This window comes from Chlamydotis macqueenii, chromosome 5 (assembly GCF_036417535.1).
Source record: "Chlamydotis macqueenii isolate bChlMac1 chromosome 5, bChlMac1.mat, whole genome shotgun sequence".
Lineage (NCBI taxonomy): Eukaryota > Metazoa > Chordata > Aves > Otidiformes > Otididae > Chlamydotis > Chlamydotis macqueenii.
In genome coordinates this window covers 5050343-5077426 of record NC_141560.1, presented here as the reverse complement: position 1 = coordinate 5077426, position 27084 = coordinate 5050343, and the positions used below count along the sequence as shown (strand labels likewise).

Genomic DNA, 27084 nt, shown 5'->3' with positions numbered 1-27084 from the left:
ACAACAAGTGACGATTGAGAAGCAGCTCTGCACAAAATAGCCCCAGCAATACAGCTGGATTTCTGACGCTCGGTAACAGAAGATAGTTTTGGGGCTGGATACAATTGAAAGAAATATCAAAAAATTAGCTTTGCATTTCAAGGATCAGAAATTTGCAGCTTAAAGAAACTTAACCCTGGAAACTATTTACCAAAGAAAACTTACTGTCAGTAATGTGTTCTTTCAGTGCTAGGCTGAGCTTTGCAAACTTTTAGTATTCAAACAGGAGTGGAAGCAGGCTGAAGCTGGCAAAGGATCTTTAAAAAGATATTTTAAAAATGTTTTTCCAAACCTTTGATTTTTTTTTATTTCCATGCTTGGAAGTATTTACTAAGGTCTTTAGCTGGTTAGCAAAAAAAACTCCAGGAGAAGTCACTTCCAGGAACTGCAGAAGAAAAAGGGTTCTTTCTGTAGGTTTGAAAATGTTCCTGGGATTTTGATGCTGGAAAAGTTTTCAGAGCACACTTCTTCTGCAGGACTTTCCAAGAATGTGTAATTTACTGCAAAACAATCTCACAGAGACCTACAGAATTCCTGTTGAGAGACAGAAAAGATATTTCTACAATGGACAAAGCCAAAACATTGAAGTTTCAAGTTTCAACAAATGTATTTTTAGCATATTCTGATACGATATCCAGGATTGAGTATACGGAGATGATACAGAAGCTGCCAAACGCAGTTCCTTAACGGGGTGCTCAATGCAAGGCAGCACCTATGTGGACATTCCATATTCTACATATTCCATTTGTCAGCTTACATATGAAACTGTCTGAGTGATCGTTGGTTCATCGACAGCCCAGAGATTGCCAGCTTCTCAATTTTCACCTCAATAAAACAAAACACCCCAAGGAGACCTTTTTCTCCTTTTAATCATATCCAGCCCTGTTTTCTGTAATGAAGAACTTCTTTTCTGGCCCCAAGAGAGCAATTTTTTTAATGTCACTTTCAGATAGTAAGATAAAAATCTCTGCTGTTTGCAGAAAAGGACTCGTTTGCAGCTTGAACCACTTCCCAATTTATTTACTTTTTTTTGAGGCTGTTTACATTTGCACAGCCCAGCTCACTCATCCCCAACAAGCTCGGCTTAGAGCTGCAAAAACGCTCTGTGCCAGCCACGAGAGACGTCAGACCTAGGAAAACCTAAAGACTTCTGGATCAAGTCATCTGTGTAAAAACTGTGGAGAAAGAAAAATTTTAAAAAAATCTCACATTTTCTGGCAAACTGTATCACCTGAATCTGCCATTCATTCCCTGGAAAGCTGCAAGACCCTCAGATCAGCACGTCGCTGCGTGGAGAAGGGAGATGAGGAAGAAGGACATCCTTAATTTGGCTGAAGAGCAGCTGGTTGTTTTCTTAATCTAATTAGCTCCTCCAGCAAGCCCTTACGCTTTGAGTCAATGAGGCTGAAGCACACTTAGCGCAATTCAGAAGTGACACATCAACCACTTTCATCAAACTCAGAGGGCTCGTTTGTTTGTTCTTTCCGACATTAAAAACTAATTTTGATTGCGACTAAGAGCCTTTTCCAGTGCGAGCATCCCTCGGAGGGAGCCGTGGCAACACAAGAGTATTCAATTAGTTGTCTGCTCTAAATTACTCAAGGAAAGGATTGCGTTCACGTGGACAGAATATGACATTTTGGACAGTTTTTTTGTTGCTCTTTGGGTTCAAGTTTTGACTGTTGGAGAATTTCTAAGGTCCAGGATGGAACTTCTTGTCAGAGGGGTGCAGAGGTGGAATTTAAATCCATGCCTCCTACCTAGAGATTATGTGTTCCAGCCACCTGCAAGGCAAAGGCTAAAAATTTGGGGAATCATTCTCCATCCCCGCTTAAAGGGAAGTGAAATCCTGAGATTTAACAAAATCTGAATCCGAGGGGTCGTATGTGTGTCCTCCCAAGGGACCTTAAAATTTCTGAATAAGTCTTAATAAGACTATTCAGTATGTTCTTATTTCTACTCAGCTCTTTTAAAACCAAGAAAATACCTTCTCATTTCCTACTCAATTACTTAAATCAAGGAATCACCAACCTAAGGCCCGTGGGTAACACAAATGCATAAGCCAAAAGCGCGCAGTGATCTGCTCTCGAGTTTCGGCAGAGGACCGTGCAGACCATAAATCACACGTGGGATCTGACCTTTTTCCTATCTTATGTAGCTGAAGAAAGATCAATAGCGATTGCTGGCAGCGAGACAGAGGGGATGTTTCTTTTATTCAGCTGTGTTTTCTAAATGATAACAGATGTTCAGTGAAGGAAGGAAGAAGACAATCGTACTTCAGCAGTGGCTTGCACCAAATGTGATCCTAGCAAGGTGCAAGAACTGCTCATCATGTAATGAGGCACATTTCAGAAAAACCCAAATTCAGAAAGCTCTTAGTTGTAAGAGGGTATTCCAATCATCTCTCTGACTGCAGGAGAAGAGACCCCTGGCATGGCAGGAAAATGCATAGAAAACTCTCATTATCCCCAGGGCAGCTTTCCTAGCACTGTATTAGACCAAACACATTACTGAACAAAAGCACCGCTTGTCCCACAGAGCCCCAGATCCAAAATCTGTAAATCAAGAGCCTTTTCAGCCTGTAGTGCCTACGAAGATGGAAAGCAGTCCCTGCGAGCTGGCTGGTTCCCTGCCGCTCTGTCCTACACCGGCGCCCCAGCTCAGACCAAGAGTCCATCTCCAGTCCAGCCTCTCATCTCAAGTATTGGCTCTAAAATAGGACAGGAACAGTTGCCACAGGGAGAGGTCTTGGGAAAAGGAAGGATGTGGCAAGCACACTTAGTGGGTGACACTTCGCCCAGCAGCCTCCCAGCTGTTGAGGCTTTTCACCTCTGGAAGCTTCCTGAGCCTCGCAGGGTTTGGCTACTTCACACCTCTCAACAGATCCCTCTTCCAAGTATTTGTTCAGTCTCTCCTCAAATCCAGAGAAACTGCAGGCATCCATAATTTCCTTTGAAGCGGGCTCACAAAGACTTCATTGAAGGACTTGTCCTTCTGTGGAGGACATCAAGTTTAGACGATCGATACCTCAGCTGTTCTAAACTCCTTTGAATTTCACCCTTTTTTCACCTTACCCTTGAGCCTTACAAAGAAGAGCAAAGATCAAGAGCAGCCACAGTCCTGTCTTCCCTGCAGAGAGTCAGATAGCAACAGAAGGAGAAAACCCTCAGCTTCTTTACCAAAAACCTTTCTGCAGATGTAGAGACATTTCTCTTTTCCCTGTATGTGTCACGCTTGGGATCCCTCTGCACTGCATACTTAAAGAAATCACCGATTTTTAAAGTGTGCATTGGTGGGCAATGCACAAAACACCTATTCCAAAAAATATTACCTAACCAGTCTTGCATAGTCTGGACTATCTGTGAGAAAAATACTTCTTACAATTTCACATTAAAAGAAATGTTAGGCCTCTCCAGATCTATTTTAGCCCATGCATACTAACTAGATATACTAGGGCTATAAATACACTGCAGTGCAAGACAAGGAAAACCAATTTAACCCTTATCTTGCACAGAATTCAATACTTGGAGGATTTGGAGGAGAGGGAAAAAAGAAAAAATCAGCAGGGCTGTTTGTCACTGCTTTATAACCAGGTAAAAAAAGTTACATGCAACATCCAGCATTCAGTTCCTGAAGCTGGAAAGAAATTTCCATTTACTTACAAGAGTTCCCACTACTGGAACAAAGAGAGAGAAGTGTAAGAAGTGGTACAATGTCTACAAAGTCTGAATTCATAACAAACTCTAGTCATCAGCTAGCCTAGCTGTATGGAATCAGGAAAGAAGTTGGAAAAACAAAAGACTCCAAGCTGCTGGCAGGTGACCAGCAATTTCTAGCAGAAGTTGGTGGTGACAACGCTCAGTCATCTGCACATCTCTGAACGAACAGACAGCCAAACAGGCACAACGCTTGCTGGCAAATTCTCAGGAAGTTTTAGGAGCCTAAACGTAATTGTAGAGGGAATAAAGCACAAAGGATTTTCAAAATCCCTTAGGCTCCCTTCTATACTTTTAGGAAAGAGTTCTCAGCTTTGCAAGGGCTGCAAGCAGTTATCAACTTCCACTTAATAATAAAAAAACTCCCACCCCTTATCTCCCAGGAAAGTCCAGAACGACTACATTAGTTGGAACTTAACAGACATGAAAAAAGGATCCGTTTTAGGTCAGCCATGAAACTGATGTTCACATAAATGATATTCCAGATGCTTCCAACACAACCATGGGAATCAAAATCAAGCAGCGATAAACAACTCTCTTGTAAAATTTTTTCCACCATTTTTCTCTCAAGAAGAAGCATATTTTGTAGACAAAGCAAAACAATCATTAGCACATTTCCATTCAAAAGGAAATAGATAAACAACTTAACCATTTATTTGACTGCATTGTATTTAGACAGCTTGTACATTTCATAACCCCACTGTTTTTGTTCTCATCAAAAAGGATAAAGGGACAGAAGAATATAATCCACTCAAAACAGCAGTCCAGTATTTTGAGATACACTTGATATTTTCATAGATGCCCACTTGATACCTGAACTCTGATACAGGTTGTAATGTTTATATGAGACCTGAATTATTTTTTTTTTAAACACAGCACTCAGTTTTAGCAATGTCTTGCAGTGCCCTGAAAAATAGTTTGTGACGTACTACGCAACGCCAATTAGATTACACCGACTTTTCTGGAAGGTGGTGAACCTGATCATTTGTTAAAAAATGATACAATGCAAACATCCATACTGACGTGTCAGCCAATAGCAACATTTGGGCAAATTCAAACATAAAAGTGATCAACTCCTTAGATTTGTCAATGCAAAAGGTGAGCGGGAGAGGACTGTGTTTTAGCAACAGACATGAGAAATAACCAACATTTCATTGCTAGATTTCATTTGAAAACCTATTTTCACCTCTTTGCAAATTCAGAACTCCCCACTTGATCTCCAAATCCCAAGCAACACAGAGAACAAATTTGTTTCTTTTAATACAAACCAACACATACAGCTTCAGTATCTTCTGTAGTGAACTGTGTGTTACCCAGCAGCAGCATCAGAACCTTTCTGGCAATGTGCTCTTTTAAAAGAAACGTGCACCTATTTTGCGCAGTATTTTCAAAATGCGCATGGCGACAATTACTTCTTACAGTACACAAACAGAATTGTATTTGAAGTTTGCTCAAGCGGCGAGGGTTTTTTTGGCAGCGCCTTCACGAAAAGTGATTTCAACTAACTTCTAAGTCGGCTTTTGAATCTGAAGACACCTACGGCTTAAACATTAACCAATAGAAAACTTGCCTGTCTGGCTCTGCAGTTTTTAAACATCAGCAGACACACAAGATCACCTAGTTTGTAGTTTGTGATACGAGTTCAACAGCTGTTAACAAGGTATGAAACCTCCCTGATCTGCCTCCTTCATTCCAGCAAGTCGGAGCAGTCACCGCGTCCCGGATCACTGGAATACGATTGAGAGAAATCTGTTTCGATTGATTTAAAACATTATCAACATTTAAATCCTAACTATAAATGAAAGCTCCTGAAAAGCTGCCCAGAACAACTGGCAAACCTGAAGGATCGGGATAACGGCTTATCCTGTCACAAGGCAGTAGAGGCAAAATACAGGCTTTCCGCTGAACTTCAGTATGTTCTGGAAGACTTGGACACCATTTCAAATATGAGTTTTCTTTACTGAGGGGACAAATCTCCTCAAAAACACAAATGGTGTCTACAAGCAGAAAACTCAGAGGGGCCAACTTCCATTAAAAAAAATCTTTATTTTCAAATACAACTCATAATTTGTACATGGTAAGAAATCCCCGTCACCATGTGCGACTGATCTGTGCAAAATAAGGCTTTCCTTTAAAATCCAGTTTTCCTGCACAGGGCTCTTTTCCAAATGTTACTGGAGGTAGGGGTTTTGTTGTTTTTGTTTTCAAATGTACAGTAATTAGCAAAAAAAAAAAAAAAAATCCATAACTCAAAACAAACCCTAAAAAAAGAAAAAAAAAAAAAAAAAGGTGTAGTAAGGCAAATCTGAAGAGTACGCTCAACTACAGAAGAGCGGATTCACTGAGAGTTCATCCTTTTCACAGATTACATAGGTTCTTCCACAAGTCAGCTAATACCTTTTTTTTTTTTCTTTCCAAAGTGAAAAAACCCAACTGATTCATAGAACTGGGCTGTATAATCACACTGAACAAGAAAGCCTAGACACTGTAATTACCGTAAAAAATTGATGGGTACTGGTAAAACCTATGTAAACCAAATTAAAGAAAGGAAAAAAAAAACCCAACAGAAAAATAGAGCGAGAACAAATGTGAGAAAAGAGAGAAAAGAAAGAGAGAGAGAAGTCCTTCCCCGCTGCTTTGATTTTGGGGGGAAAAAAATCCCCCAATAATTTAGCTCATGTAAGTTCAGAGAAAATGAGAGCAGCTAAAAATGGATACAATACACCTTGAAATTTATTTCCAAGACCAAGAACCAAAGATTGAAGCATTTTAGAACACTGAAGCAAAGCAATCTGAATCTGAAAAAAAAATTGTTCCAACTATCGTAAAATAGCTGTTTTTCAGAGCTTCTAGCAATAATTTTGATTAAATAAAATCATACCAATTTACATTAATTTTCTATATCTTCCTTTAAAAGTCCCTCACTCTTCACAAAAAAAGTGCATCCAAAACCAGCAGAGATTTACTGGTGACATCAGGTTCTCTTTTAGCAGCTACTCAAGGTTTTCAAAATAGCTTACACTTCTTGCTATAAGAAAAGAAGGGCCTTCCAAACCCTCGTTTGGGAGAAGTATCCAAATTATAAAAATCTGAAATAATTTATTATCAAATCCAGAATTTAAATAAAAGCAGAAATTTTCTTGCAAAGACAATTGAAGAAAGTAAAAGAATAAAAGCATGCACTCCAAACTTAGAGGTGAAGACAATTATACTTATCTATACAGGCACTGGCAGACGCAATTTAATTGTTACTGTTACTCATTGTAACATACACCCCACCCTACAATACATTTTTTCATTCACTAATCACTGAGGTACCAATATTTAAGAATGGAAAATTCAATATTGAAAAATAAAACCTAAAATTGAAGCCTTTTCCCAGAAAACTATGGCAATTTTTGTATGAAATGTTAGTATACTTATAGAATTTTTACAATCTACATTGGCTTTTTTTTCTGGAACCAAAAGTTGTGTTCCACGTACAGGTTCTCTGATAAAACGTTCACTGTGGATGTAATACAGTCAGTAGACTTGCAAATGAATGAACATGTCTTGGCTATCAACTGGCACATCTTGCTGGTACCAAAAGAACTCGAAGTTTGAAACAATCGGTTTTAATTCGGAACAAATGCGCCATGCCAAAGTGCAACAAATATGTGCGACACTCAATGAGACACTGACAGAAAGAGCTGCATGGAAATTACTAAGTCCACCTGCAAAGCAATTTTGTACAAATTGCATTGCATGCAAAGGACAACTCTGCGCTGTTGGGACGTCAGTTGCTTGATGTGATGGTTTCTCTCAACGCAGCCATAGTTTAAGACGCAGTGCATCAACTCCATTTAAATAGTATCTGAACAGCCTCTTGTCTCGCACAAAACCAAGGTTTTCATAAAGTTTCAAAGCAGACTTATTTGTGATTTCTGTTTCCAATACAACCTTTAAGGGGAGAAAAAAAAAAAAAGAAAAAGAAAAAAGCATATCATATTAGAAAGCAGTTGCAATTACAAGACTACTGAATGAATTTCAAAGTTTTTATTTAATAGTACACTTATTAGCAATGAGTGGAATTAAGTTTTTCTTCTCCTGTTTTATTCAAGCATCCCCTCTCCATTCCCACATTAAAAAAAACCCCCACAGTTATTCAACAATTGTAACTGTAAACATTTTCATTTATATCAAGATTTTAGTTCTTTGTTATAAAAGTAGTATTTCAATTCGTTACCTAATAGCTAGGGTAAAAATCAAACAAAAACACAATCCCCATCTCCCAACATCCTCCCCTCACCCCCCCAACAGGTCAGGGTTGAAAATGTACAGCGAGTTTTGAACAAGCAAGTGAACTTTTTGCGTGCCATCAGAACTTGGCACATGAGGGGTTTTTTTCAGTCATTTAATGCCTTAGACCACTAATTCAATAGATTTAGACTAGATACAAGCTTTCAGCATTCTACAACTAGCTGTCACATCCAGTGCCGGCAAGAAATATTTGTACTCAACACAAGTCAGAGTGCACATCAGGAAGAAAGAGCAGATTTTTCCACCTTTTTCCCCCCGTGTTGGTAAGATCTCAGTTGCAGGAAGACCTGTCATAAATAGCTCAGACCAAACCCGCGTGTTAGAGTAGTCCAAATTAAGCAAAGACTCAAAACCATCCCAAAAGCCTCAAGTACAGGCAAAGTGCTACACTGGTGTTAACAAGAATTTAAATACAAAACCGCTGATGAATGTTCCTCTGAATTGTTTCCCCCCTCTTTTCTCCAAATGCACTGAGCAGAGCTCTGGTGTAACTGGTAAGCTGTGCACCCACTCCAAATGATAAAACCTGCTGTCCAACTCAACTGTACAAGGATTCTGCTATGAAGGACAGACCATGGCTGCACAAGAACACAGGCTGAACTGATACGCTGACTAGACTGCATACAGGCCCACCACAATGTACATTCTCGTATTAAACAAGAGCTGATGGACACTGTAGAAATACCGTAGAATGAAAATACAGCCTAAGCAATTTCCGCAGCAAACCAGCGTTTTGCTTAACAGCAGTGCTGGTGTTAAATGTGCTAATGGCTATTTCTAAACCAGCACTTGATACCCACTCTGTGTAGTTAGAACTAGATACATAAAACTCCTTTAGTCCAAAAAGTCATCCACCCCAGGACCCCTTCTCTTCCAATAAAAAGCAGAAAAACTGGTTAACATATGCCCACTCCCCCAAAACCAGGAACAAAATATTAGTCTGTATTTGTAGAGCAGTTTAAGCCAATCTACTTCACAGACTCTGTGGTCCCGCTGCTTTTCAGGCTTGCATTTCCATTCTCCCTCACCTCCTCTGCCGGCTCACTAGGCTTGCTGCTGAGCTGCTTCAAAAAGCAACCGTAGAAAACCTTTCCTTTTTCTCTCCATCAGGTTTGCTTTCTGCAGTTTGAGGAGCGGCTAAGCCGATACAAAAGAGGGAAGCAGCCAGCAGTCAGACTAGTCACCGTCAATAAGATTTAAAAATCCATTTGATGTAGATATTTGGCAATTACTCAAGTTTCAAGCCACTCTAACTGCATTCCAATGGATAATTCCCCCGTGCTTCTCAGCGTAAGAATGCTGGAAGAATAGCAAACCTGGGGCTAACAACCTAATGGACAATGTAAGCCTTAGAAGTTGTTTATTTTCTGAAAAGGAACTAAGAGTCACACATTAAAATATTAATAGTCAGAGTTCTTAAATTACAGCAGGACAGTTTGTTGTACTTGCACGCTTAAGACAACCTAATTCGATTCTTAGTCTTATGGCAAGAATTAGAGATTGAATTTCTCTAGCTGACACCTCACAAAATAATACTATCGAGCCTTGGGACTTGATCGAGTACTCTTAACATCCTTAATCTATTAAAATGGGTAACTATTCATTTAGAACAAATTATCGAAGCGCAATAGTTTTCCTGAAGAGTGCTATTTTCTACACAATTATGCGCATTGTACAACTTAATTCAAATTAAAACAAAGCGTTACTGCCAAAGAGGAAATCTGACCCATGCAAAGCCACAGTGCAGGGGACTATTATTTCAACTCCAGCTACAAAAGGCATTCACTCTCATAAAAGTTTAGTAACCTGGAAAAGTGATATAACAAGTCTGTATTCAACTGCAAGCTCACACACCTTGCTACGCTAAAAGACTTCCAACACTGCAGATCACTGAACGTAAGGGAGTGGTTAAATGTTGAAATTCAGGTTTGTTGGAATCCCACTACCTGAGTGAATGCTCATCTTGAAAGCAAATGCGAGAGGTTTGTTCTGGTATTTCTAAGGAAGGCTCAGCACAATGAAAAATAACTGCCTGATCTCAACATATTGCATTGATCTCAAAGGGCTAAAAACACATTCATTATCTAAAAAGGAAACAGAATCATATTTTATTCAAATTTCATCAGCTTCATTTTGTGACGGATTCATCTCTTCCTGCGTGAGATTTTCAATCAAGCTCCAAACCTTCAATCATTACATTTATTTCTGGTCCCATAGGGTCTATTTTGTTGTACACATACGCCTGTTAGATCCTCTAATAACACAATCACATCCTCCCCTGGAGGCCAGCAAGGGTCTGATTTGATTTAACAGCACTTTCTGCACAAGTTGCAACTTTCTGAAGTCGGTTACTTTCTGTTATGTCTTAAATATCATAAACCTAAGATTTTATCTCAACTGTCTAATTTTAACTGGGTTTAGAAGCAAGAAATCTTCTACAGTGAGAATGAAGTGCAACGTTTCTTGTTATTACGTTTTCATACCTAGAATTTATTCCTAAACTGAAGAAAAATGGAGAGGCCAAACTTTCTTGCTTCTTCAGTTCAAACTCTGAATGAACTAAAGTTTAGAAACCAAGTGATGGAATGATTACGGCCAAATCAAATAAGGAAATGAAGAAAGTACTCTCTCAGCACTCACAGAAGAACTTTTAAAGAAAGGCAACATCCAAAATATAACACTTAATACCTTATATGACTTGTAGATTAAGAAAAAGCTAAGATGTCAATAGTTTGATAATTTCAAATAGGGTTATATAAAAACATACATTTAATTTTTATAAGTGTGGTACTGAATTAAAATGACACATCTACTGGCGTGGTGAAAAAAACCTCACTTCATTCACCCTGAAGTTTCAATGAAAATTCTCATGTGAAGTTGCAATTCCTTTTCACATTCTCGATTTTTGCTTACAAAAAGCTCTTAAAAATCCCACTTTCTAGAGTCTTGATTAGTTACCAGTCACATGGCACAATATTTCACTAATACGAAGTGAATGATTCATATGTAGGTTCCCTAGAGTCATTTGTTACAGATGGAAAACCTACATACAAAACAACTCCTCCTTTCCAGTTGTGATTAAGGGATGTAACAGTTCCACATGAAGGTCTTAAGCAGTACAGTTTTTGAAAATTGCTTGTCAGTAAAAACTAAGCAAATGTACAAAACGCAGCCAGATGCCCAATCTGCTGAAGTCAGCACATACTTTCCTTCTTACACTGGAAGAATGTCAGAACTTCGGAGACAGGAGCAAAAATACTCACCTTCACCTGATTCATATAGTTTACATTTTCTGTGCAACTCGCCCAGAAAGTTATTCTAAATCATTGTGTCCTATTGGAAATTCAGGCCATTATAGTATTGAAAAATCTTCATTTCACTACTCTGAATATTAGAATTCATTAACATCAAATGCCTGAGAAAATCATCAAGGTAAAAAATAAAAGTAATCAAATATCCTTCAAGTTTTGTAACGGTATATCCAGACGCTCCAGCTAAAAGCACGCTGTTGAGCGCTCTCCTTAGGCTTGAAGGTTATTTCTAGTTCAATCACCCACCCCCAACATCAGATCACTTCCCTTGTTTCTATTCTAATATAGGCCACGGCCAGCTCCACGGCCATCTCCTCCCCTCCACAGATTCCATCCCAGCCAATTCACTTCTTCACTTACCCCACAGCTTCCTCAAGCCAGGAAACAACCGCTGGCTGGAAGGATACTGCCTCTCAGCTTTGCAGCATGGCACATAGTATAGACTACATCTTAGTTAGCTCGCTAACCACAAAAGCTTGCACTGTAAATTACTTGTTGCATAGGCCTGGCTTAGTTTATTCCCACTAAATTAGCTTACAGGGGGAAGAAAAAAAAAAAAAAGTCCTTAATCACTAAAATATCGCAGCATCCTTTGAAACGACAGCACATCAATAGCGATTTTTCAAGATTTTCATCTACAGTGTTGTATAAATCCTTTATTTGTCAGGACTCAATGCTGATACCTCAAAAATCCAATGTACACTACTCTGAAAAGCACTGCACTGAACAAAACATTTATCAGATTATATGCCACAAGTCATTGAGTACATTTGCTGTATCTATTCCATAATTAGATTGAAGGGAAGAGTTTCCAATCAGCCTTTGTAAATTCTTCATGACACCCACAGCTGAATATTCATGCTTTTAATTCTATTCCAGCCAAGTCTCAGACAACAGCATATTTTTGAATTGCAGTTCATCTTATATCAAGTAGCAGCATCTTTTTATTTTCATTATCCTTCTGATTTTATTAAGGGACGTAAAAAAAAAAAGAATATCTTAAGAATAACAGAGATTATTACACTTTTTACATACCTCAAAGACAAATTTTTTCCATAGTAGCTAGCATGGGACTATGTTTTGGATTTGTGCTGAAAACAGTGTTGATAACACAGCGATGTTTTCGTTATTGCTGAGCAGTGCTTACACAGGTCTGCCTCTCACACCACCCTGCCAATGAGTAGGCAGGAGGTGCACCAGGAGTTGTGAGGGGACACAGCCGGGGCAGCTGACCCAACTGAGCAAAGGGATATCCCAGACCATATGACATCACGCTCAGCAATAAAATGCTGAGGGAAGAAAAAGGAAGTGGAGGGAACATACGGAGTGATGGCATTTGTCTTCCCAAGTAACCGTTATGCGTGATGGAGCCCTGCTTTCCTGGAGACGGCTGAACATCTGCCTGTTGATAGGAAGTCGTGAATGAATTCCTTGTTTGGCTTTGCTTGCACACGCAGCTTTTGCTTTACCTATGAAACTGTCTTTATCTCAGCCCATGAGTCTTCTCACTTTTGCTCTTCCAATTCTCTTCCCCATCCCACCAGGGGAAGGTGACCGAGCAGCTGCGTGGTGCTCAGTTGCTGGCTGCAGTTAAACCACAACATTGGTGTAGAACTTTGGAAATACACTCTGCTTGCGTTCCACATTGCTCAGGCATAATGAGCTCCCATTTCAAAATTCCGTGCCAGCACAACACTCAGCTGATGCAAAAGCCCCCAAAAAGCAGAGCATAATTAGTTCAGAATCATCATCCCACAAACATGGTTATACAGTTTCCAAACTGGAACTGAAACACGCCTGCACCCGTCCAGCACACGCTTCAAGTAGCTTGAGTTGCAGCGTGCTCAATTAAAGGGGGACAGCAATACCGTCTGAAAAATGCCCTATGCACTTAGTACAAAGCATTTACACAGCACCATAGATGAAAATCTGTGACTAAGACTTAACGAGGTCTGACTGCAAACAAGCCCTCAATACTTAGCACATTTTTTTCCACCTTTACAAGGACAAAAAAAACAGTAAGAAGGACTCTGACTAATATTACAGTGGTAGAAAAAAAAAAACAAACCAGAAAGACACAGGAGAGATCATTATGTGTGTACCTGCTGGATAGCCCAATTTAGAAATGAAGTTACATGACAAGTAGCACACATACATTCATAAATCATACAGTAATCACTGCAGCTCTGGTAGCTTGCATAGAAATAGTCAGTTCTACTACTGACTCTCTAACAACAGCAAGCAATTCACTTCACTTCTTTGCATCTCAATTCTCCAACTGCGATGTGAGCAGCGTGATATCATTCCTCAACTATTTTTTAATTTCTTTAAATCTTGCATACTCTAGCAACGGCAAATGAATGCAAGACCACTGTGGAAAGCAAGGGAAAAAACAAACAACAGAAGCTTTCTTGATTAGTTCAATGTAGCAAGTAGTAAATCAGATTAGAGCAAAGCATATTACATACGATGATAGAAGCAGCAAGATAAAACAAAGAACTTAAACAATTACAGAACTATCAGATTGCACTCCAGTGCCCGAGTACAACAAATTATACAGAAAAAAAGACACCAGTAAGTAGCGGCATGAAGGGAGCTGAAGGGAAGAAGAAATTACCTCAACAATGAATGAAGGCAGAACATATGCAAGGATGCTGCAAGAGGCGTAACACAAGTGGAAAAATAAACAGAGTACGTGCCACAAGTCCTGCGACAAAAATTACAGTTTTGCATGAGAAACTTCACCACATCGCAGCAGGACAATTGAGGGAGCAATTGAAACAAGATAACAGAGAGATCAAAGGATCATTAACTATGACACACTGAAATGACAGGCTGCTCACACATCAGGAACAAGGTGACAATTGTGTTGTACCACACAGATGAAAGTTAAAGGGACAGATAACTAGATTAAGGAGGATGGATGGAGGGAGACTTCCTCACAAGTTAAACATGGTAGATAAAGACAGACAGTTGCTTTACACATATTAAAAAAAAAAAAAAAAGCAGGGACTGTAATCTGGTAAAAGGGAAGACTAGTAACATATATGGCAGAGAAAGTTTGAGTGTGACTCAGTCACTTCCCTTCCAAGTTTTCACTGACATGCTAAATTACGAGAGTTCTGTTAGTGCTACATAATATAGCTATGTACTGTCAGAACAGCCTGATGACTTTCTGTGATAAAACCATATTCTGCAATACTACAGCACATACTGTTCCAGTATCTTCGTGTATTCTGAAGCATGGAAGTATCACACACAATATGCAAGTTACACCGGTCAGTAGCACCTTAAACTAGAGTCCTTGCAGAAAAACATGGAGGCTGTGGAGGCAGCTTTGCAAAGTAAAACAAAACCCACAGCACTGAATTTAAGCACTTATGATAAATTTAGAAAATCCTTCTCCTATTTGTGCCATGTTTTTTGAGGTTACTTTTCCTTTTATAACAAAAGGAAGAGATTCTTACCAACCAATTTCCCACCTAAAAAAAAAGTCCTGTAGATGAAAAACCTGTGAAATGAATCCACATATAGGAGAATGCAAACCATTTACATTATGAAAGTTTTTTTATTAGAAAATCTTACCTCATCACAATCTCCTTCAACCATAGCATAAATAGCTTTCTTTACCAAGTTTGTACCTGAAATACAGATTTCAGTGTCAGAGTTGCAATGCAAAAATGCCAGTTTATATATGACTAACACGTGTGCTACCTACATGACATGACACCTGGGGATAGACAGAAACAAGAAGTTGCAGTCAAGCTGCAGTCTCAAGTTTGAACGTTAAAATAATCCATAAAGCTATCCAGAGACTCAGCTTGAGCGCAAGATTCTTCTAACACAAGGATATTAGAAACAGGCTTCTATGTTTAACATGGTGTTATATATAGCCTTCCAAGATGTGATTCATTCCTTTTTGTTGCATTTAAAGTTAAAAATCTGCTGGCACATACTTGAAGGACATTCATCTTCCAAGGGAATTTCCTCTTACTAAAACAAATACTTCTATTAGTAGCAGAACTTATGAAACCACTTTTCTTGTGGTTCAATCCCATTTGGATTTGCTAGTATCTAATAATATGGTTGAAGCCCATCCCTTCCCCTCAGTCAAGCATTAATTTAATTCTTTATCATTATTTTTCATCTATTTCACAACAGTTCTACAAATGTAATATCCCTACCTGTCTGTAGAATTGGGGTGAAATTGAAAGTTGATTTCAAAGTTATTAGTGGAAAAAACTGCTGTTCAATGAAATTGCATAAATCTCACTTCCATAAGAAGGCTAAGGAAAAGGAAAAAAAACCCCAAGGAATCTAGAGAATGTTTTAAAGTATTCTCAAAACTTTAATCAATTAAGATTTCCATTGAACAAACTGTACTACATTTAAAATAAATCTTCAGATTAACAGCATACTTTGAGAAACAGCAAGGTGGCAAGCGTAGGAAAAAGTCAACATACATAATGCTAAAGTAAGCAAGGCTTTAAATATAAGTTCTATTTATATAACTCTAAAATAATGAACTGTCTAAAGTGAGGGAAAATCTTGCAGATATCTTCATACTAACAGCATTAGTTCTTATTTAGTTACGAATCCAAGCACCTGCAATTAAATTATGGCAGCCTCCTTCATGACTCAGCTAAAAAGAAAGGAGAGAGAGTGATTTCTCAGTGTCCTCTGCTCCACCACAGAACCCAACAACAGCTTTTGAATTGCACCAAAGAAAAAAAAAATTCTACACATGCTTGGATAGTCATGATAATACATAGTATTTCAAGGTTTTTTGAATTTTGGTGGGTTTGGTCTTTTTTTTTTTTTTTTTTATAAGAGCAGAACAAATGCAATGGTACCGTTCTGCAATGTATCACTGTGTTTTTCCACTGCAAGTAATTTTTCTGTCTTTAATCACAAAAGTATGACCTGTTCAGTGTGAGCGAGTGGTGAAGTACATTTTTATCCTTTGAAGCTGATGACTACTTCTTAAGTTAAAATACGTTACAAAACGTAATTTCACAATAACCAACACAAAAACCCAAGTTCTGTGAGAACAGGTCTTTAACTAAGCCAAGCAGGGTAACTGGTGTTAGAATGAGAACCCCTTCATCAGGGTAAACTGATCAACAAAGGAGGGGAAACTCCCTGTCGAGAGGGATTTCTTTTATTGTGTAACTCCCCAAGAAAAAAAAAGCAGATCTCCATTTCAGTCATTCAAGTAGCAATATACAACTATTTCTCTTCACTTATTAATACAATGAGCTACATACATTCTCCCCAAGGAGCAATATACGCTTAATTGATAGGGGAAAGTCAGGGGATATGTTCAGTCTATCTTTTTTCAGTGACCTTAACATAGAAACACAGTGCTGAGGGCACATACTAAGACACAAAGCAATTCCCACTGTTATTTGACAGCGGTAACAGGCAGAGGTACGGCAATCAGCAGCCCCTTTCTTTTTAGCTTTATCATATCCCAGATGAAAATCTCATAGGGCATTTCAAGTTATTTTAACAAAATTTAAAAAGCCATTGGAGAGCGTGTGTGGTCAAATAAGGTGGAGATGACAGAAACCACCACATCTAGAAGTTCAGTTCTGCTTAAATCTTTGACAGCTACAGGCATCCCAACTACAGGATTTAAGTAAGAAGTAACAAAAAGGCTATTCTTACCAATTCCTTTTCTTCTGTATTTGGAATCCACTGCTAACATGGCTATATAACCTCTGCGGAACATCTTTTTGTGCATATCCAGCTTGCAGACGATGGCACCTACACACTCCTCACCTACCATGGCCTTAAAGACAAACATACACGTACGCAATCTCAGTTTGTGATCTACAGTGCTACCAAAAGTAGTCAACCAGTTCATTTTAAGTGAAACAGCTACACAAAATTTGTTCACGTAAAGCTCAGTAAATAAATAAATAAAATTTTAAAAATTTCTCCAAAAGTATAAGTAAGATTAAGGGAGTCTTATTTCTTTATTACATTCAAATAAAGTCACAGTCAATTAACCACCAATGAATTGTTCTGGAGAGAATCACAGTACTATTCCATGAATTCTACGAGCAAGAACACGTGTGATAGGAAAGGGGGGGAGAGGGGGAAAGAAGGAGGGGAGGGGTAGGAAAAAAAAAAAAAAAAGACAGAACAAGTTAAGGCATAAATCATCCTTTCACATTGGATGCTGCAGAGGAAAAACAAAGTCCATTCCTGTTTCATAGCAATCTGAATTTTCATGTACAAGGGCTGTGGTAGATAACATGCTTAATTTTTGTCTGGTTTTAATGTCAAGGCCACAATGGATTAGAGGAAAATGTTGCTACATTTAATCTCTAGAAACTGTCATTTCCAGTCATATCACACCCAAAGAACAAACAAAAAAGCACAGTTAATTTCACACATTTTAACTGTTCAGAGATATCATTTGTTAAGAGCCAAGCACTGACAGTTAAACCCAACAGCACTGTCGCAAAAAGCGTGGTCAAGGAGAGGTAGTTATTCTGAAATATTAAGAAAACAAAAAAATAAAAACAAAAATAAAAGAACCAAACTCCTCTCCAAACATTTATCAAACTACTTGCACAATCACTGTGTTCACCAAAATTTGACTATTAAATATATCAGAGAAAGACTGTAAGAAAAAATTAAGTCGTATGTTAACTGCAGGATTAGGCAGCGTGAGAGATTAATGACGTTATAACCTGCAGCAGTAAAACTGAATAATGCCGCAGATCAGGACAGCATCCAAGGGGAGAATGAATTACTACTCATTCAGGAAAGATTGACAGAGATAAAAAAAAAAAAGAGACTCATAATTGTGTGTACGGGTGCATGAGTGGATCCACAGCCTTTGACAGACCTGTACCTGCAGGGGGGAACCAGCCTTCGGCTCAAGTGAAGCAACTAAACCGGGACTACAGCTCGTGATTGGCACAAGCATGTGCTGGCACAAGCGCTGCTGGATAATCCAAATTTACAACAGCAAGGCACGTCAAATGAAAAGGACTCGCCAAAGCCACTATCGCCAGGCGTCAGCGCAGCCCACCTGTGAACCCGGCGCTCAGTTCTCCAAACTCTATGGTACATGCAGCCTCCAGCCACCCGAACATTTTTTGCACACCACTTGTAATGCTAAGACTCTACAGACTGAAGATTCCTTCATGCAGATCATATCGCAGGCACATACCCACAGGTTTTTTTCCCCCCCCAAGAAGAATAATGTCTCCTAGCATCCCTACCGGGATGGTGGGTTATTAACCAAGCTGTGAACCGGGAGCTGCATGAAAGGTGAAATGAAGCAGCCCAACATGCACAAGCTGCAGTTTGAAAGCTCTATGATACAGCGTGATCTTCACACCATTTCTAATGCAGTTTAAGCTCATCAGGCAAATATAATTATTGCTAAGGTTTTATTTGGCAGAAAAATACATTTTTAGCAGTATCCAAGAACAACCCTGAACAATCTAAACAATTTGAAACAACAAAACCACCCCTGTAGCATGAGCTAAATGAATTGAAATACACAGCCTCCAAGCAGCCTTTCATTTGTTCTAAAACACAGTTTATTCCACAGAAAAGAAAAGCTGTACTTATACTAAAACTGTGTACGCAAAGCGTCAGCTTAAGGCAAGCTTTGTATCTAGAAAACCAGGGAGTTAAATAAAGAGTATCATCAGACAGCCTGTCCGTAACATTGCTATAATTACGCAGAGTACCTAGATGTAATCTTATACCTCACTTAAAAAAAAAAGCACACCACAAACTAGCACGCTATAGTTATGCTTTGCCCTGAAGTGAACACGTGCAAATTGTTGATCATAACACTCATGGAGATAATTTTTAAGATTTTTTTCTTATTATTTCTAGACATTGCATATCGGTGTTCCGTCTTGTTTAGGGCATTTTTCAGAAAAAGCTACGTTCATGAATCATATATTTAAAACGCCGAATGAACACAAAAGAATTTTGTTTCAGTGATCAAAGCAGCACACACTCACTGGTTTTACCACTGTTGCCAGAGAGCTGAATAAAGTATGAGCTGGTTACCAGTTCCCCAAACATTCAAATCTATTTCTCTGTCTTTAGGCAGGTAAGTCTGCCGGTTAATCTACAGCTGTTCCACTTACAGAGGGAGTGCTGCATTATTTCCACCTCAATTTTAGGGCTTTTTGTTGCCTTTCCTTCCTTTCTCCTTCTCTCCACCCTTATCTAAAGCTGGAAATAAACCTAAAATGTGAAGTAAAACTTTGTAATTAAATTCTCTGGAGAAGGTTAAACTGCTTAAATAAAAAAAAAAAAAAGAAAACCAACAACAAAAAAAACCATCACAACAGACAAACAGGAAGAGTGAAGGGGAGAAAAAGTGGTTGCACACAACACCATTTACGAAAAGACAATCATAGGCCAAATGTTCTTCTCACATATATGAGAGTACTTCAAAACATACAGGTTTCTACAATCAGAATTGAGCCCAAGTTAGTATTACAAATCATAAACCCCACAGAGTACTCTAAGATTCACTTTAATCATAAGTTATTAGCAGGATTAACATACATGAATTTGAATCCAATATTTGCATCAACTTTGTTCTTATGAGTAAGTTTAAATGTTTTAAACAAACCAGATTTTAGTATCTTTGTATTGCAACCATCTATTACTAGAATAGCTAGCATAGAAACACCTGTAAAGCACCAAGAATGTTACTTTTCAGAAAAACTAAACAATTGTCATTAATTTCGTTAGCAAAGAAGGCATTAAGACGGTCACCCACAGTCTGAGTATGAGTTTCACACCCAGATCCTGTGACATTTGTCCCCATTTAAATAAGGTTAAAAAAACCAACTAGCCCCTGAAATAGTTTGAGATTCAAATGCAGTGAACCTGCGCTACTGCAAAAGAGCTTCCCTTCCGCACACGCACCAAAATCCCCCCAAAAGTACCACAGAAACAGCTCTGTGTGAATCCTTTGGCTTACGCTGAGCGATCACGTTACTGAACGCCATCAGAGGATACACTGAGGCTAATGGTTTTAACCTAAAGGCTGGCAGTTCAGGCAGAGCTCTTTACGATACTGGGCAAATCACTAAATCACTCTGTTCCCACTCCGTGAAACTGGACATGAGTAATTTCCCTCCTGCGTAAGGGCACTGCCAGAACAACTACACTAGCTGTTATGTACTCAGATGCTGCAGCGACCAAAGCTTCCACAAAGCCGCTGACGGGGAGAGGTAGCACAGCAAGCCTGTATCTCAAACCACGATCACGCCTAGAGAGGAAACCGGAATACAGAGAGAGCGCGCAAATCGGGAATGGATGTTACAGAATTTCTTCCTACGTCTGTCGTGAGGCTAGGCAAACTTCCCAGACAGCTTCCTAACTTTTCAGGTTCTTCCTTTATGCCCCAGGTTTTCCGCCACTGAAAAACAGAGGCGATGTCTTACAAGTCTTAATTTCAACGTGAAGTGTGCTTAGACTCTTGAATAAAATCCAATTTTAAAAAAAGCAAAGTATTAGTATAAAAGAAGATCTTAACTGCAGTCATTTAAGACCTACAACACATGTAAAACCACTTACATGGAACTAATAGGTTATTTTTAAACTTGTGAAAATTTAAATTATAAATGCTGCTATAGCTAGTGGCAAAGTTAAGAACCCAGTAAAAGAACAGATTTTCCAGATTTTTCTTAAAAGGCAGCTGAGTGGTGCAATATTGTGAATTACAGGAGAGGTTACAACACTCAGCCAGAACTCTGCTTTTATTACGTTCTGTCTTATCCAAACTTTGGCACAGAGCAAGGTTTCCTAAGCTCACCTCTCCCACGCTAAAGTACTTTGAAAAAAGAATTTTCTGGAATATTTAATGTATCAGTTCTAAATACAAGTTTTAGAACTTTAACGCTGCTAAGACTAGAAGCCGCAAAAACACCTTAAAAGGAAGCTACAACTTTGAAAATGCATTTACAATCCATATGGGGACACAGCTGTAGCGATGCTTAAGAATGCTTCATATGAAACAAAAAAGATACGCTCCTTTCCTCGGTCATTTTTTTGACAGAGGAGTGGTTCTCATAGGTCACTTGAAGAGAAACCGAGCTGAGAGAGCTCCTGGAATAAGTAAAAACCCCAGGCATTTACAGGGCATCCACACCTAGCACGCAGCGCAAACCTGCTCTTCCAAAAGACGGGCAACACCTGAGTTTCAGCAGACGGTTGCAGTTGATGGAGGAGAAGGTTCTTACCCGGGAAGAGCGCGGTCAGATAATGCTGCGGTGTAGAACTGATCATCAAGTACTCCCCACTTGTTACCCCTAAAGTCAAGAAGACAGCTACATGGACAAATTTGACATTAAAACGAACGGGTTTTGAAGATTCCTAGAATCTCTGTGTCCTTTTAAAGGGGAGTAAGAACTTTTTTTGAGTGTACAGTTAGGAAGCGGTTTGATACAGCAAAACCCACTGGTGACTAGTTAGGGTTCATCCTATGCCTTCCCTCCAGCTGTGCATTCTCACCTCTTCTCTTGCACCAACACCAGTGCCTGTGACACCCTACTACGAATATATTTGGAGCCTTTAACCAACAGAAACCCGCCCCTAAAACATATACATATACACACACACTTACAAACATCTGGTGGCAGCAAGAGGGCTATCTTAGCTCAGAGAAACACAAGGGTTGGCACAAGCCAGGAAGGAAAAGCAAGCAGCAACGGTGCACCTTGGGAAGGCCAAGCCAAAACTCAGCAAGTTTCGAACCCACGGGATAATCATCATCAGGAATAATGTTAATAATGCCCCCAGAAAACAGCTCTGCATTACCAGCTATCCAAAATGCAGGATAGCAAAATTACGGTGTTTGAGATGGTTTACTGAATAAATATCAGCAAGGGATAACCGCTGATCAGTTATGGAAAATACACATACCATCTTCAAATTTAAATGGTGGCAGTACTTTCCCCTCACATGCTGCTAAAGGGAAAGGAGGCCATGACAGTGCAATGAAGACAGGGGAGTATGCATTGGAAGACTTTTAGAAATGGTGATGGTGAAAAAAAAAAAAAATCAGTAAAGGAATTGATTGAACCCCTACAGATAGTTTTCCCAAAACGCAACTGAATTGCAGCCTAACCTCTTCCTGCAAGACCAATCAAAATCAAAACAAAACCTGAAACCAGAAGGGTGTGAAGCCACAAGTCACTAAAGAAAAAAAATATTCTGTGAGATCAGGCACTCTGCTTCTGTTCACCATCCTGACACTGTTCCTGCTAACGGGAATATGCAGTCCCTGACTGAAGAGGAACACTTTAAAGAGACTTATTAGATAGAAGTAGTTCAGGAATCCATTAACTGCAGGAACAAATTACATTTTAGAGAACAGAAAGTCTTCAAGACAAGCTCTACAAAACAAAAACCTTAAAAATACTAAAACCAGTCACAAAAAACCACACCCATCAAATACTGCAAAAGCTTCAAATTAAGTAGATAACAATTTGCAAACAGCTCTGGACATTCATAGCCACATATTCTTTGCTACAGTTTTATGTACTGTACATTGTTCCACCCTTAAAAAAATGGCAAATTGAGTAGAATTACACAGAGTTCAAGTAGAGTTCTGTTGATTCAAGGCTATTAAAAGAGGCTGTCACTACAAAATAAACTTAAGACACTTTCTTTTTCTTGAGTGGTATCTTATTCTTTGAATGCACTTGTTAAATATTAGAAATCATCTGTTTTAGTGCTCTGTCAAACAACCTGCCATTGCTCTTTTCATAACAAATGTCTCAAGTTATTCCCTGACAAAAGAAAAGATTTAAAGTCTTAACAAATGCATTGTGATCTAAGAGTATCCAACATTACCTTGGCATTACCAGTGACACACTTGATGCTGAAAGTATGGATGTGTGTAATTCACAAGAATTTACTTCCAGTATGAGGTAAATCAGTCACACACAGCTGCTCAGTGCTTGAAAAATACCATTCTGCTCTGATCAGCATCCTTATAATGGCAAACATGACTCTGCATCAAACAATGTTTTCAAATATTTTTGTATTTCCATTTTGTTCCAGAAGGTAATGCTTTGCTCAACTTTGTATAATCCTACTGTATTCCCTCTTCAGGGTTTTAAGAGGCACAGTTTTGAAAATCCTCCTATAAATCATATAAATCCCGCTGTAAATTATACCAGACCCTAAACCAAGAACATTCAGGAAGTTTGAGGCCAGATGGATTCCATTAGCCTCACCTCCTGCACTCACACCCTATTAAAATTTTACAGAGATACTGCTGAATTGAAGGGTGTCTTGGCTCTGGCTAAATCACACCTTTCAGAGAGGTGTCCAGCCTTGATTAAAACATCAAGAGAGAAGAATTCATCATTTACCTTAGCAAGGAAGTGCCATACACTCACATAAACGTTCTCTTTTGCAGACATAAGTTTTCCTGTGAGTGAATCAAACACAGCTAGGCTCCCACTATGCACGTATACCCCTCAGGCCAACTTAAACTCAGTTTCATGTATCTGTGGACAGATCAGCATCCTAAACCCACGCTTCTCAACTGAGACACAAGCTCTTCCACAAGAAGCAGTCAACACTTAGAAAGACAGAGCGACAGCTAAATCAATCTTTTAAATAGCGTAGGAGGAAGAACATAAAACTGAATACATCGTTAGTACAGCAAGACAATCGAAGCAGCATGAGAATTTCTGCATGCTGCACACACTATCACACCTGTAAGAAGCAATAGTTGTCTTCTTCAAAGCCAGTAAATCAAACAGTCTACAAAACCTTTAACAGTGTCTCTCCACATGTCGCTTAACATTTACACGCTAGCCATGCTGAAGTCCGCTTTTAAACCATTGTGCAAGATTTACTAAGCACTCATAAGACACTAGTGAGCTAAGTGCTTTCTTTTTTTTTAATACAAATCTAGGAACTTAGACGGAATGGTAAAATGAGCTACCAAAGGTCACAAAAGTCAATGTCAAAACCAAGATTAGAAGCCTTGAATTGCTGGATCCTAGCTCTCTGCTCAAACTCTTTCCCCACCACTTAAAACTTATATTAACAAATGTAGGAACTTCATGCTTTACTTATGCATGCACAGGTCACAAGGGGACTTCATTAGGAAGACAGGTACTTCCAAAAAAAGCTTGGCCTTATCCACAAAAAGATTATTAGAAGTACTTCCACACATGTCAACCCTTTAACCCTCCCCTCCCCAGCCCCAAACCACTCCCAGTTCCTGCCCTCCCCGCTCCCTCCGGCACTTACCAAAAAGCAAAGTTGTGGCCAGTTGTGGATAAAATACCTATATGTGTAAATGGAGTAGGGTTCAGACAGATCTTTGGTGATCAGTCTCATGATATCGGGCATCTGCAGCTCTGACTCATATCGGACGTATCGTATCGTTAGGTCCTCCTCGGGCTGAGAGTCCGTTCCCGAGCCTTTCAAACTGCAAGCTGCTGCTAAGGACCTGGAAAGTAGCAGCAGGGACTCCTCCTCCTCCCCTCCTCCATCTCCCTCCTCCTGCTCTTCCTCCTCCAAGCCAGTCCCTCCTGCCAGTCCATTGCGGGCTGCAGTCTTAGCAGCAGTCGTAGCTGTGGCAGCAGGCTGGCTCCTGTCCCCTGTTGCTGCTGCTGGGGGAGAAGGAGGAGGAGAGGGTGCAGTCCTTCCCTGGGGAGGGAGGTGGTTGGTAAGGGGGGACGAGCACGGTGCTGTGGTCGGGGGCGATGACTGCTGCTGCTGTCCGGAGCCCATTGTTTTGCTAGCTCGCTTGTTCTCCAGCCCCTCAGGGGCTGCCCCTGCCTCCGAGCTGAGGATCTTGCTCTTGAGGGAGGCCCGCAGGTGCCGCAGCTCGGGGCTGATGAGGCCGTTGAGCTGGTGGTTGTGGTGCGGGGGATGGTGGTGGTGGTGGTGGAGGCGGTGCTGCTGCGGCCCCCCCTTGCCGCCGTCGCTGCTGCCTCCTCCTCCTCGCTGCTGCTGCTCCCATCCGCCCGCGAGTCCCTCCTCTTCCTCCTCCTCTTCGGCCTCCTCGTCCTGGGCCCCGGTGCAGGCGGCGGCGGCAGCAGAGGAGGTGGAAGAGGAGGAAGCAGCTCCCCCCCCTCCTCCTCCTCCGGGGAAGGGGGAGAGCGTGTCCCCCTGCGGGGAGAGGACGCTGCTAGGCCCCGGCGGTACCTCGGCCATATCCTAAGGGAGAGACCCACACAAACCCACCGAGGAGGAGGGCGTCAGACGAGACGGGGGCGAGGGAGGGGAGGCGGCGGCCTCACGGGCCACGGTCGAAGGTGGGGGGGGGGGCACGAACAAAGGCAGAGACGGTGCCCGGGCCCCGCCTCGCCGCTCCGCCGCCGCCTCTTCCTGCTGTCCCGCTCCCCCCGCTGCCACCGCCGGGGCCCTTCCCCGACCCCTTGCGGGCCCCGGGCGGCCACTCGCCGCCGCCGCCGCGGCCTCCCCGCCCGCCGCCGCGGCCACTCACCCCCGCCTCTCCTCAGCGCCGCGGCTCCCACTCTCCGCTCATCCAGCGGCCGCCAAGCGCGGCCGCCGCTGCCGTAACCCGCCGCCAAGTTTCCTGTCAGCTTTTACGACACTTCCTCCCTTGGCGGCGCGGCCTAGCGACGGCGGGGCGGGGCGGCCTCGCTCTGGGTACGGGCGGGAAGGGATCACTGGCAGGGCCCGGCCGCCATCACGCTGCTGGGCTGACCGGGCCCCGGAGCCCGGCGGCTTTTGCCCCGCAGGGTCTCGCCGCTCCCGCTGGCCGGTACAGGGGCTTCGGGGCACCCGCTCCCGGGGCTGCTGTGGGGGTCGCGGTCTGCCCGGGCGAGACTGGGGTCAGGCTGGGCCCTTGGGGCCTGCTCGGCTCTCGGCTCCCAGCCCGTGTCCCTTGGCTGTGGATCCTCTGGCCACGGCACCATTGCAGCCTCCCCTCCCTTCTCTCACACCCCAGGAGATGCTCGCATTGATGTTTGTGCTTTGTTTTGTTTGATCAGCCCAGAGCTGAGCGGGCACACGTGCTGCCTACGAGGACATCACCAGCAGCGTTGAGCTGGGGCACAGGTGCCAGCAGTGCTTTGGTGACGCTGGGTTGCAGATCAGGAGTGCAGGAGTTGTTGCTCTTCCTTTTCAAAGCAGTGTGAGGGATGTCATTCCTTGTCTGGATAGGTAAAGGAGGGTCTTGGACTGCACTGAGCAATTGAAAGTGGTGGAAACTCGGCAAACCAGAAAGTAGCCTCAAGAAATCCAGTTTCTCCACTGCTGTTCCGCATTAAATAGTCTCTGTTTTAAGAACATGCTACTAGATTTCATAGTAACAAACAAATACTTTAAATCTGAGGCCTCTATTAACATAAACACACAGCCCCTCAAAGTGCAGAGAATAGCGGGTTCTTCCTTTTCGCACATGAAAGCTTGGCAGGGCTGCTGTAAGACTCGTTCACTTGCATTTGCTACAGTTAGTTTTCAAGGAAGTGACAGGTCTGGACTTAAAAGGAAAATCCAGCAACTTCTCTACGTGTTCTGACAGGGTTCGTTAATTAGGAAGGAAATAGACTCTGAGGTTACAGGCTTCTGTTTGTGAACTGCTGAGTTCTGAAGTAAAGTAGGAAAAGAGTAAAATACCTATTTAAAAGTGAGTGAATTATAAGGCTTTTATTCCAAGTAATTAATGATGGAAATACTTAAATTTTGAGCGTGGAGTACGCCTCTATCTTTTTAGATTTATT

The 27084-nt window shown here is 41.0% G+C and overlaps 1 protein-coding gene across 3 annotated transcripts; it reads right to left on the bottom strand.

The window, feature by feature from the left end:
• Positions 1–4387: 4387 nt before the first annotated feature.
• NAA30 (N-alpha-acetyltransferase 30, NatC catalytic subunit) lies at positions 4388–25915 on the bottom strand. 3 transcript variants are annotated; one of them, XR_015258708.1, is made up of 6 exons: positions 25842–25915; positions 24638–25552; positions 17036–17159; positions 15550–15651; positions 14951–15006; positions 7631–7694 (listed from the first exon to the last, which is right to left on the bottom strand). XR_015258708.1 is itself a non-coding variant. In XM_086749236.1 (5 exons), exons 2-5 carry the CDS (start codon positions 25547–25549, stop codon positions 7557–7559), a joined length of 1230 nt encoding a protein of 409 aa, XP_086605362.1. In that variant the 5' UTR covers positions 25550–25552; positions 25842–25915; the 3' UTR covers positions 4388–7556. The 3 variants fall into 3 exon arrangements, 2 of the variants coding, with proteins under 2 accessions (XP_086605362.1, XP_086605363.1); XM_086749236.1 differs by lacking the exon at positions 15550–15651 and having other exon boundaries at positions 4388–7694; XM_086749237.1 differs by lacking the exons at positions 14951–15006; positions 15550–15651; positions 17036–17159 and having other exon boundaries at positions 4388–7694.
• Between the last annotated feature and the right edge of the window lie 1169 nt (positions 25916–27084).

Bases quoted from the DNA above. Each gene is read 5' to 3' on its own strand.
- NAA30 (XM_086749236.1), bottom strand. From the start codon at position 25,549: ATGGCCGAGGTACCGCCGGGGCCTAGCAGCGTCCTCTCCCCGCAGGGG. The intron at 17,160-24,637 runs GTAAGTGCCGGA...TTTGTCTTTAAG, and splicing joins GGCCACAACTTTGCTTTTTG to GCCATGGTAGGTGAGGAGTG. The intron at 15,007-17,035 runs GTAAGAATAGCC...TCTGTATTTCAG, and splicing joins ATACAGAAGAAAAGGAATTG to GTACAAACTTGGTAAAGAAA.